At 39.0% G+C, this 13,027-nt stretch overlaps 1 protein-coding gene across 1 annotated transcript; it reads left to right on the forward strand.

Moving 5' to 3' along the window:
• Positions 1 to 786: 786 nt before the first annotated feature.
• On the forward strand, positions 787 to 12,759 carry LOC137255437 (sodium- and chloride-dependent glycine transporter 1-like). Its single transcript, XM_067792879.1, has 13 exons — positions 787 to 901; positions 1,308 to 1,439; positions 3,279 to 3,576; positions 4,126 to 4,258; positions 4,395 to 4,529; positions 5,125 to 5,228; positions 6,904 to 7,028; positions 8,247 to 8,359; positions 8,910 to 9,038; positions 10,146 to 10,245; positions 11,847 to 11,947; positions 12,056 to 12,226; positions 12,679 to 12,759. Exons 1-13 carry the CDS (start codon positions 787 to 789, stop codon positions 12,757 to 12,759), a joined length of 1,737 nt encoding a protein of 578 aa, XP_067648980.1.
• Positions 12,760 to 13,027: the final 268 nt, after the last annotated feature.

Genomic DNA, 13,027 nt, shown 5'->3' on the forward strand with positions numbered 1-13,027 from the left:
TACCACTGGCAGATGATTAACCTTCAAAGTGTTTCATTTGTTTTCATAATACATTTGTAATGAAGTAAAAATGACTTCACCTAAGTTGATCTGTCTATAACTAAACTATCAATTGCGCTTACGGAATGCGCAGCAGAGGTCACGAACCAGTCACGAATTCTGGGATATCATCCGGGTACTCACGGGAGAAAAATAATAACAAAAGTTTACACCAGTCCACGGAAATTGCTCCGCATCAGTGCCCCTTTAATACAAGATTTGAATATATTAAACTCTGTCTTTGTTCTGTTTTACTGGTTCACAAGGGGATTTCTTACATCGTTTGTCACGGTAAATCCTTAACCGTAACAATGCACCAAAACCGAATGTATTTATTAAGGTTATACGAGTGCTTATTGGTTTCATCCCAAGGTGTGGAATAGCTAGAAAGAATGTAATTCCTAATCCCATGTTACAACAATTCCAACTAAATCACAGTCAGAAATTTATTGCATGAAGCCGAACTGAGTTCCTTAGTGTTCCCTGACCTGTAAAGATCCGGGGTCTTCAGCAACCCATGCTTGCCCTCTTGACGTAAGAGGCGACTAAGCCCGCTACGTAAGCTCGCTGACTTGGCTGACATGTCATCGGTTCCCAATTGTGTAGATGGATGCTTATGCTGTTGATCACTGGACTGTCTGGTCCAGACTCGACTCGATTTCATATTCAGAACGACACCATACAGCTGGAATATTGCTGACTGTGGCGTAAAAGCTATCATCGCTCACTAAATCATCTTCAACAGAAATGGAGCACGAGAAATGGGGTTCCAAAGTGGACTACATCATGACAATTCTTGGCTACTCAATTGGAGTGGGGAGCATGTGGAAATTCCCCTACATGTGTATGCGAAACGGCGGGGGTAGGTATAAATATCACCAATCTAGTGAGGAAGACCGATTGAAGTAAGAGCATTATGTCTGGTTCATACGATACATAGTAGTCATACATATTAATCGTTTTTCGTCTTGCCTCTATGTTGCGAAAAACTAACCTCTTAGTTGTGAACTTATATAACAGTTACAGTGATTTATTCTTAATCATTCCTATTTCTGGTATTTCTGTGTACGATGTGTCTTTAACACAGATGTTGATATGTCGCATGTATCAGTTGCTGAAGGCGAGTCCATGTATCTATTTATATTATTTTCATGGTCCAAACCACTTTCTAGCGTACATTTGCAATTATCACTCAGGTTCATGAGTGTACCTCATCTCTACAGCAACATGTTCATTGTAGTTGTGTGTACAATACCTATGTCTTGCAGGAGCATTCCTGATACCGTTCCTGGTGTTCATGATCATCGGCGCAGTTCCTTGTGTCTTTCTTGAAATGGCGATCGGTCAGTTCTCACAGAGTGGAGCAGTTAAAGTCTGGAACCTGTGCCCACCGTTCAGAGGTACTATACACGTGTTTAGTGAAGCATCTTTTGTCACTTAGGGGACGGGCTATGGAAGATAATTTCCCTAATAAACAACACTAATACTCCCGTCATTGGTTCACGCTGCCATGCTTTATCTGACCTGAAATATATTCTCGGGTGTAGACAGCCATAGCACGTAATTCTTGCACTTGCCAGCGGCTGAAGGGATGGTGTAAATCCAGTTAGGGTCCATGCAGGTAGCAAAGTTACTGTAAGTCCTAATATGGTGATCTACCTTCAGTTTTTGGCGATCAGTAGCCCATATTATATATTGTATTGTCTGGTTTAATTACTAGAATGTTTTACATTCCCATGCTAGCTTTATATCCATATCTGTGATACCCTAGTATTTCTACTGTCCATCGTGACAGGTCCTCAAAATATTTTCATTTTTCTCATATGAATCGTCTTCGTCACGATATGGCTGAGATATTGCCGATGTGACGTTAAATGTTAACCCACTCATTCACTCTCAGCACGTGAATTTAACCATGCAGTCACAATTAAACTGCGGGTATATATCATGGCAGGTCGTCTAACAATGGAGAGGTATATTCATGAGTTTTTGTCATTGACGTAACAATCTATGAATGAGTTAACATTTAGCGTCACATCGACATTATTTAGCCATATCGTGAATTTGAATATCAAGACTAAATACACAAGGAATGAAAACCTATCGATGGACAGTAGAGTAAATAGATTAACAGTTATACGTTAACACTAGTTATTTAAAAGGATAGGTAGTAAAAACAACACATCATAAAAATAGGCTATAGATTTGAAGCAACTGAAGGAAGATCACCATGCTAGGTACCAGGCTAGCCATTCTCGAAACGCTCGTAGCGCTACGAACTTCTTAAACCCATTCTTAACACATTGGCTACGATCAAAGTTAAGAATTCTTTTGGCTACGAACGTTTCGAGAATAAGGGCCCAGTACTTTTGCTACCTGCAGGGATCCTAGCTCTATTTAAACCAGTCCTCCAGCCACTGACGATTTTACTAAAAAAAATGCAAATTATGACAGACTTTAATTTACTTTTACTTTTGGGACTTATGTACACTCTCAGGGGGACAATTTGTTTTTACCACCTAGGATACCTTGTGAGAACGTCCCAATTTCAAAGAGCGTAATACGAATCTTCCTCATGTGGTCTTTTATAAGAGTATACAATGTCTTAGAAAAATATTCAAATTCCTTTGTGGTCGCACAATTGTATTCCTGGTGCGTTAACTTAATCCAAGGTTTTGGCACGTAAAGTACAAGACTGTCACTTGAGACCACATAACACAAGATCGATGGATCATCAACAAATTATATTGAAAAAAATATCATAAGTTTTACAATCCAAGCTGGCAGTAAAATGGATGTAACTTTCTGAATCAGACTATTGCATGGTTCAAAGACTATTGAGCTCAAAGGATTTAGAGACAGATAAAACAAAGGACTGAAGGTGTCACCCTGAACTATTACCCTTTCGATTGGAATCGCTTCCGAAGTTTGCACCTGCCCTTTCGACATCATCTCAAGTTGAGTCGACCAGCAACTCACTAAAGACTTGAGTAAATCAAGTAGTCGCTCAGGGAGGTCAATGCACTGAAGAGACTTCAGACTCCATTCGTGAGGGATAGAGTCATATGCTTTTTTGTAGACAATCCAGCACATGGAGAAGTTGCAGTGGTATGTATTATTATTATTAAGTTTCCATGCCTCCCGCCAAGATATATAGCAATGTGTTTTAATATTGTTGAATTATTGTTGTTCAAAAATGCAGGCCGTGCCCATGACCCTAAATAATGCATGTTATCCAGGTATGGGAATCGGGAACGTCCTCATCGGCGTATTCTACAGCACCTACTATGCTGTCCTGTTTTCCTGGTTAATCTACTACTTCTACTATTCCTTCTCTCCCACAATTCCCTGGAGTAACTGTGACAACCCATGGAACACACCATCTTGTACAACGTTCAACAACGTCGTCGATAACGCACAAAATACCTCTACAAATGTTTCCCTAGCCTTTCCTGTCCATGCCGTTAACAACTCTTCAGCCTTGATTAACGGGACAAAGAATTTAACGGCAATCACATCGGCAGAAGAGTTCTGGACGTAAGATGGGAGGCCATTATGTTTTGTGGAAGTTTGCTTTATAAAGATTTATAACCGTCAATTTTATCCTCGTAGTTTACGCCCATATTATTTCTACCAATGATGCGCCCCATAACTCATAGAAGGTTTAACACTTAAAACGTGAACTCACTCACTGACATTAAAACGGTAATTTCAGGTATTCAAAAAAGTGGTTTTGCTAGTGGAACTAATACCAACTGGTTCTGCAAATATGAACTGTTTGCAATTGATATCATTGCAAATGTCATTTTCTCACTAAGAGCGCTGTATTTGTTGACGTGTTTATTTTACTTTCAAGGGTTATTCGTCCTTGACAGCCATTTATTTCAGTCAAGGTATACGTAGTTTCTGATGGACACATCATGGGTTTTGATAACGCTAGGTAATTTGCTAAATATGGAACCAAGTCAAACGATGAATGTATAAGTTTAAATAAATTCTAAATGAAAATTTCGCGAAATGTTTCCTCTGTCTTATAAACTTCTCAAATGTAGCTTAATTTTTAACACAAAGTCCCTTTTTGAACAGGTTAAGGGTCCTAGAGATTAGCGACGGTCTGGAACATCTCGGTAGCATGCGGAGGCCTCTGATTGGATGTCTTGCTATCACATACATCCTGGCGTTCTTGTGTCTCTTTCGTGGGATCAAGGTTTCAGGAAAGGTAAAAACAATAAAAGGCAGGATGTTCTATGATCAGCCATAGATTGGATATGCGAAGTATTTGTCTTTTGTGACACTCTGAATAATACTTTGCCTAGTTTCAATGACAATTTCATCCTTTGTTTCCATGGCAACAGGTGGTGTACGTCACCGTTGGTGCTCCATACATCCTCATCACTGTTTTCCTCATCCAGGGCTGTCTACTTCCGGGTTCGGCTGAAGGGATATATTTCTACATTTACCCCCAGTTTGAAAAGCTGCTGGATCCAGAGGTGAAGGATTGGAGGAGCTACAACATTAATAGTTGGTCCATTCACAATAATTTATATAACATCTCCCAATCATCAGTCAGTAACATCTAGTGAGATAAGAATGTTGGCGCGGGTTTTAAAACTGTTCATCGTCACAATTATCATAGCTGGGTGAACAGGTGTGACAGATACGATGACCCAGCAACTTTATCGCGGTATGTACTAAAACAATTGGGAAATCTCAATGAGTGATTAATGGTTATTCAATTTTCCAAAATGAATTTATCATTATTGAGAAAGACAATAAGACACAATGGGCATTCTCATATATTCTTCAATACGCTTTCTGTCCATGTTTGTAATATTTGTTGCTACATGTTATTGGCCTTCTTGACATAATGCTGTATCTAAGTATGATATACTCATGGACACGAATAAGGTAACACATGAAATTACTAGAGTTCCTTTATTCTTTTCTACCGGGGATTTTTAACCCCGGGGAACAACGCGTACTTAAGAATCTACAGAATCATTTCTTTTTTTAATACAGTTGGACATGTTGTTTTTTCCGAACGTAACTGCAATTGGTATGATTCAGTTCAGTATCTATTTCCAGATTTGGATTGAGGGATGTAATTACGCCCTGCTCGTACACGGAATTGCGTTTGGATGTCTTCCAACAATGGCTGGACACAACAAACTCAACAACAATTGCTTAAGGTACATTATTTGTTAAAGTTATTGACTTGTCAACAGCAGTGTTCTCAACCAGACACTTTAAGTTCATAACAGACCCATCGCATAAACCGCCAAGACATTTGCAGGTCCTCAACAAACACCGGATTTTGACGACATGGGACTTGATGCTGTCAAAACATACGTATCATCCAAAACTGTGTTCGACTGGAGATATCGCTTGTGGAGATGATATCTCCTATGTTGCTTTTGGATTGTATTGTTTTTTAAGTTTAGGGACATTTGAACTTGGGTACATTTTGTCGAATTTCTCTATGATTATGGTGTAATAGGGGATGAAGTCAGTCCAGTTCTCCACAAATTTTGTTGAATTCAGCCTTTTCGCTCTATCTAACAGGGTAATGTACGCTCTCCTCAAAACCTTATTTATGGAATTCATTTAGATTACAAATATGACATGCATCTCATATTTTTTATTCTATTTATTTGTCCAATGTTAATGTCGTTTGCACTTACGTACATTTTGTTGAATTTCTCTATGGATATAGTCTTCTATGGGATGAAATATAGAAACTTCTCCACAAAAGCTGCTCGACAGGATTGATTGAGACGTGTATCACTGGGTTTGTAAAGGTGTGCATCTCATCCAATTTCTAAATTTTCTCACTTCTGCAGATGTTTGAACTTAGTTGAATTTGGTTGTATTCATCCTGTGCGTCCCATACAACAAGGGTTTTAGTTATCCACTTTTCCTCAAAACCCACTGCACAAAAGTAATTTCTTTCATAGAGACTCTAGAGGTGTACATCTCATATTTTGTTTTTGTATTTTATAGTTTTTGTATGTCTAGAGACTTCTCCGCGAAAACTGCTCAGCTAAATTATTAAGCTTATACGTGTGTTTCAATGGGACTCGTAATGTGGGCACCTCATAGTTATATAGATGCATGCTTATTGAACGTCTTCAGTAGAAATGAATCAAGAGATCACACTCTGTGTACGGAGCTCTACCCACAGCTCTTGGTTCATACTGTTTTGTCCTGTATGGTTACAATGGTTTATATTTAATGTTTTACATGTATATCTGTGATATTCTAGTTGTTTTGCTGTCCTTCCGTGACAGGGTTGTATAATGTATCTTGAGTTATTGTTAATCTACAATTATGTTTTAGTCGTTTTTGATGATAAACAGATTCTCACCCTCGTGTCTACTGATATCAATGATATGAACATTATCACTCGTTGATAAAGATAAAATATATTCGACAAGCCACGGTTTTTGTAGCTTTATCAACCCCACCCCTTGTCACAGTATGTATACCTTTCACAGGCATGGCAGTTCGGTTTTAAACCATGGTGGATAAATACTACAGGAATTGATTGGTCATTAAGAACGTAGTCTATACATGTGTATTGGCTATTCACAGTTTTCCGAAAATGTCATGTTTAATATTTCGAATAGAAAAGTGTCTTATAAAATGTTATTTCACATTCACTAACAAGTTTCAAGAATGTGAGTGACAGATCGAGTTCAAAGTATGTTCCAAAGGATTGTTTCTAAGTGGTGGATTAAAATTCTGCTCCTAAAAGTACAAAGTAGTGAGCAAGGTTGTTACTCATGTTTCATCCCCCGATATGAAAATGAACTTCCAGCGTAAAACATATAAAAATACATAGTTTGTTTTGTTTTCTTTTTGTAGAGACACTTTGATACTAGCAACCGCTGTTGCTCTGACATCTATATACATCGGGTTTGCTTTCTTCGCCATCATGGGTCACGTTGCTCACCTGCGTGGTGTGACTGTAGATTCGTTCCAATACTCAGGTATTTCCTTGATTTTAGGGATGAACTGTCGTCCCTTCATTGTTCCATCTTTTCTCAAAGGCACTGTGTCACACAACACTTCTATAAAATAACATAACCCATTTCTCCCAATAAAACTAACTATATGCGAAGCTACGTGCGTTGTACCATATAATTCATTCCCCCCAAAGTCAGGTATTTAGGTTTCAATATTAAATCCAAAAAAGTTCGTATGATTTAATTCAGTGTGTCGACTCTCGCGCCATCTGTCGGCCGAACATTGTTTCAAGCGAACGCCTTAGAGTTATGTCACTTGGAGCGCTCTTTACGAACATCCTACGCACACTGTGCTCGGAAAGCACCGACAACAGTTTTCGATGTATGGATCAATTAATTACATACCATGTGTGAACGGTGTTCCCTGATGGAAAGCTGTTCGTCCCGAGGCTTCAATTATCGACATCAGTCGTAAGAGAACATTAATAAGTATTTCACTGCATCATTAGGAAGCTAAAGTGAAATCATATGAGTGCCCCGTTATGCACAGAGTAGGCCAAAATGTTGTCGGAAATGTGTGCACACATATTCCGCAATACCACTTTGGCGACATCAACCTAGCTACAAACCAGGGACACTATGTTCAAGGAAATCAGTGGCTTAAAATGATTAACTTGTCACCGAAAGGCTAACCGTTTGTGAGGTTTCATGATATTTCTGAAGAATTTACTTTTAAAAGAGTGAGTGAGTGAGTGAGTTTATTTTTACGTCGCACTTAGCAATATTCCAGCTATATGGCGACGGTCTGTAAATAATCGAGTCTGGACCAGACAATCCAGTGATCAACAACATGAGCATCGATCTGCGCAATTGGGAACCGATGACATGTGTCAACCAAGTCAGCTAGTCTGACCACCCGATCCCGTTAGTCGGCTCTTACGACAAGCATAGTCACCTTTTATGGCAAGCATGGGTTGCTGAAGGCCTATTCTACCCCGGGACCTTCACGGGCACTTTTAAAAGAAGTTTTAGATTTGACAGTAGTTTCACATTAAAGACATCTAAACAGATGTATCAGTTCAAACAACTTAATGGACAATCCCACACCCAAGATACTTTATCTCAGCCATCACATAGCTTCCATGGTGTTTCTGCAACATCTCGGTTTTCTATGTCTGTTATCGATCACCATCAACACGATGTGATACATCACACGATATGATTGTATTTTCACTTATCCAGGATACAACCTTGGATTCATCACATATCCAGAAGCCGTGGCATCACTCCCGTTGCCTCAGTTGTGGTCTGTCTTGACTTTCTTGAATTTGATAACCCTTGGATTCGACTCTCTGGTAACGTATACATTTTACGGTAACACATGTTAATGTCGGACAAAAATGACGAATTTATAAGTTTCAGAAGTCATATTTTGTTGTAAATACTAGTACATGAATATGGGCAAGTGTTTGTGCCAAGCTTCAGCAGCACATGTAGATACAGCTGTTGGAATTACGGGCAAATGACTTAGATAAACGACTCCTTGACAAATATCAAATCAGCATGTATAACAGAGTGGTCGTTTGCAAGAAATTTCATCTCGGACTTCAAGGTCAGATATTGTTTTCTAAACTTGTTCATATTCGAATTCCCATTTCTAGAAGTTTGAGAAGACTCAAAGTTTTACACCTTTCTATAAACGTTAAGTCACAAATGCAAGGGACTTATACTGTGTGGGAACTTAATTCTTTATAAAGTATTGATATAATGTTTGTGTACTAATATAACTGGTCTAAAATATAATTATATTTAAAGTCGGAAATGGACACATTGGTTGTTGTAAGTACTTCATATATGTATCGGTCTAAAACGCGGTTGATATGTTGGAATCACGTTTCTATACAGTTACCATGCTATGAGATAGCAGTAACAGCATTGTCAGATCAGTTTCCAAGCCTGTCTCGCCGACGCTGGGTGATCATCCTCATGGTCCTAGTGCCCTGCTTCCTCCTGGGTCTACTCTACATGACACAGGTGACAATCACGAACTGACAGAACATAATTACAGACTTCCCTGTCCCAACATATTCGACATCATAACCATTTGACCTTATGAAACATAAAAGAAGTATAAGGCAGTCTCTTCGTGAGTGATGGATATTTGATTTAACGTCACATCGGCAATATTTCAGCCATACAGAGACGGGAAAAACGTGGTTTAGCTATTAGAAATATCTGTCAAGGACTGTAAAACATCAGCAAGTTATCACAACTTGATTCTAAAAACTGTTTCAAAAGATCAAGTATTTTATCAAAACAAAGATTAGCCATAATTTATAACATGTCATAATAAGAAAGCATTAAATTCGGGTTATCTACAAAGTACTACAGTGACACTAAGACTAACAAGCTGTCATCAGAGGACAATATTTTTACAATACTTCAAGCTCATTAAGACACTGCTATAACAATAAGCAGTGACTGGGTGGCATGGTAGAAATATAAAAAAAACACATTTTACCCATATGAATGTACACTGACACATGCAATTGACTTTTAAAATAGCAAACCCAACAAAACACTTTGCATATTTATAAAACTTCATTGGTCATTGTACACCACCAACTAAAATATGAATATGTTCAACGTCATACCTCTATGGCGGCCGTCATCGAATCTGGAACAGATACATTACCATGTATGGCTTTTTGAGAAATTTTGCCACATGTTCCCGATGCCTCACAGATGGCCGCTGTCAAAAAGGTACACGAAGGTCAGTCAAATGTTCACCTTACACAAATACGGAATGTATGGTACAAATCAAGATAGAGAAGTGCATCGAGCAAAGTAACTTTTGCTACTGATGCATCACATGCTGAAATGTCTTCCACAAGTCGTCAACACAAGCCTATACCAGTTGATATGCAGGGATGGCTCAGAATGGCTTAGATCTGTTGACAGATGCAGTACGAACACATGCGACATGTGCAAGAGTAATGAACTGGATCTTCAGTTCGATCAACATTGACAATACGAATGTTGGCGTGATTCCATCCTGAAATTTCCGAAAAACCATAACACTGCCGCCTCTGACAACCTGGAAAACACAAAGTCAGTAATGTTGAAACTGTTTTTTGACAGGGAGGCATGTACATGCTTACTCTGGTGGACTGGTATGCGTTTTTCCCGTCAATAGCAGTGTTTGGCATGCTGGAATGCATTGTGGTCACCTGGATCTATGGTAAGTATCTTGCAACGAACTAGTGTTTGTCACTAGCATGGCAATGTCCCTCGCCGCTTAAGAATGAATGAACTATTTATAACATATTCATAACTCTTTACTTTTTCCGCACACACAAGATGTGTGAAATGACTGGTGTCAGGATAATCACCCAATATAGGCTGTCAACAAAACTCAGGACACTGGTTGCAATGTTGTATGAAACATTGTGTTAAATATACGTTCGAAAAGTGGACAAAGTGTTGTGGTCATATTTTGTTTGCACAATCCCATAATGTAGACTCAGCAAATGTAGGCAGTCACCAAATTTGAAGACATCAAATAAAAGATCTCATGAGATATGTTAGAGAGCGTGAAAAGTGTTCAAAGTGTCATAGTGAGCTTGAAAATTAGATCAATGTCACCATAACTAGCTGGTGCCTGACTAATCCACCAATGTAGGTTGTCACCAATTTTGGAGATGTTTGGTACAACAGTTCAAGAAATATGGGTTCAACAAGAATCTGAAATGTGGCCAAAGAGTCGTGGTGACCTTGAAAATAAGCTCATGGTCATCAAAACTGATTGGTGTAATCCCCCAATGTAGGCTGTCACCAAATCTGAAGACACTGGGTACAATAGTTTATGAGATATCGCGTTAACAAGAAACGGGACGTACGTACAAACGGACAGACGTGCAGACGCCGCTGAATACATAGTCCCCTGTTCCGCGTTGCAGTGGGGGACAACTGAAAAAATACGAATGAAAACATACACAGAATAACTCTAAACGACATTATTCGTTATATGTAGAAGGAGCCAACTTAACAAGTGATCGTAACCGGACGCATTGAGCTACCTCTTACAACCACATCCTCGATAATCTATATACCTTCAGATAAGACTCCACTATAGCCTGGATGTATCTACGCTCGGTCCGATAATTTTATTACCTCCCTTTGCTGGCTCCCACAGTAGTCAATAAGCTAAGCCGCCGTTACAAACGACCTTACCAGTGTCATCAAAGACAGTAGTGACAGTCACGAAGGTTTGTTCTCAGTGTGATTCACTTTTTGGGGGAAATCATACAGATATATTGACAGGTCTGATATTTTGAAAAAGAAACATGCAAGAACTCCTTCAACCTCTTTCTGAGTGCCTCTGGATCAATGGTGCTGCCAAGTTTAATTGGTTAGATAATTTGAAAAGCGAAAGTGATTTGTGATCATAACGCTAAACTTCCCAGCGTAGGATAAAACGAAAAGAAAGAAAAATAAAGTCAGAAAGAAAAAAACACAGAAAAGAAAACAAACAAACAAATAAAGACAGCAAAGGGATAATAATATCGTCGGGCCGAAGCTTAGATGCATCCAGGATATATTATCGTAATCTATGCCCCGAATCATTGTCATGACTTTTAAGCTTTAGGGAAGTATATTGTTACGATTAGGATCTGAAATGAGGACAGGCTAATATTCCGGCTGGGAGGTGTTAATAACTATAACACTCACCGCTTCTTTTGGCATTACCGGTTCGTGAGTAAAGATTATATAAACTGCCTACATCCGCGTCCCTCGGGATAAACTGTCACTGTTACACCTAAACTCGACTGTTTGTTCTAGGCACACACAGACTACAGAGAGTCATCAAAATAATGTGCGGGAAGACTGTCCCTAGGATCATGACCTTCAGCCTGAAGTTCATCAGCCCAGGACTCCTTCTGGTAAGTGACAGAGGTCCATGCTGCTGTGTCAATGTCGGTGTTGCCCTATCCATGTCAAACACCACAACCAAAAATGTTTAATCAAATATGGAATTATGCTTGTTTCAGGTCATATTCTGCTACTCCCTGTACTCCTACCGACCCCCTATCTATGAGGACTACATCTACCCTACTTGGGCCACGGGACTTGGATGGATGATATCCTTTGGTTCGATTTTGCCATTGCCTATTGTCTTCATCTGGACGGTGTACAAAACAGATGGACACACAATCAGAGAGGTAAGGTCATTTGGAGTTGTGTGTACACAGAAACCTGCTGCAACAGTGAATCGGTCTTATATATTCATGGTTAATGCTAAGATGTTTCATTTCAGAATATGTGTCAAAATCATATTTTTTGCGATTGTGCATAAATGGCTTAAACTTTACTTCATGTGCATAACATTTCATGTTAAAAGGAGTCTATGATAATTTCCCTGTCCACCTGGCCAAAGATTGCCGGTCAATTCCTCTATTGCAAATTACACTCGAGTCCCAAAAAGATTTCCTACGTTATCATGTAATCTTGAAAGAAAATATAAATTAAGCAGATGCAGGCCTGATTTTTGCAAATTGTTTCATATCATATGCTTCGGTTTGACTGTTGGTTATGTGGAAATTCTATTATAATTATAATCATGTAATCATTGGGCCGATGCCATATAATGCATTTCTTTCTTTTTTGTTTGAAGAAATTAAACAAGTCACTGGAACCTAACGTGCACTGGGGATTATCTTCGTCGCCCGAAAACACCACAGAATTGATGTTGTAGTTTCGTATGTAGGACACATCATATGTTGGTGTTTTAATGTTTATTGCAGTTGCAAGAAGCAATGAATGCCACATCCTGAAACAGACACCACTTTCTCGTATAAACATGTTGATCAGAACCACCACTCCTTAATTTATTGTATAACACTCAATACTCAACGATTTGCACTTCTCATCGCAACGAAACTCTAAATAATAAGTGCTTATTCGGTGGTAATAAACCGCACCATGTAGACGCTATAGATTTTTTACGACGACAAGGGCACTCG

This window comes from Haliotis asinina, chromosome 11 (genome assembly GCF_037392515.1).
Source record: "Haliotis asinina isolate JCU_RB_2024 chromosome 11, JCU_Hal_asi_v2, whole genome shotgun sequence".
Lineage (NCBI taxonomy): Eukaryota > Metazoa > Mollusca > Gastropoda > Lepetellida > Haliotidae > Haliotis > Haliotis asinina.

What these genes read in the sequence shown, in the direction of transcription:
- LOC137255437 (XM_067792879.1), top strand. Translation starts at nt 787, where the DNA reads ATGGAGCACGAGAAATGGGGTTCCAAAGTGGACTACATCATGACAATT. An exon ending in CCCTTGGATTCGACTCTCTG is followed by an intron (nt 8,360 to 8,909) that starts GTAACGTATACA and finishes GTTTCTATACAG; the next exon opens with TTACCATGCTATGAGATAGC. An exon ending in TCAGCCCAGGACTCCTTCTG is followed by an intron (nt 11,948 to 12,055) that starts GTAAGTGACAGA and finishes TGCTTGTTTCAG; the next exon opens with GTCATATTCTGCTACTCCCT.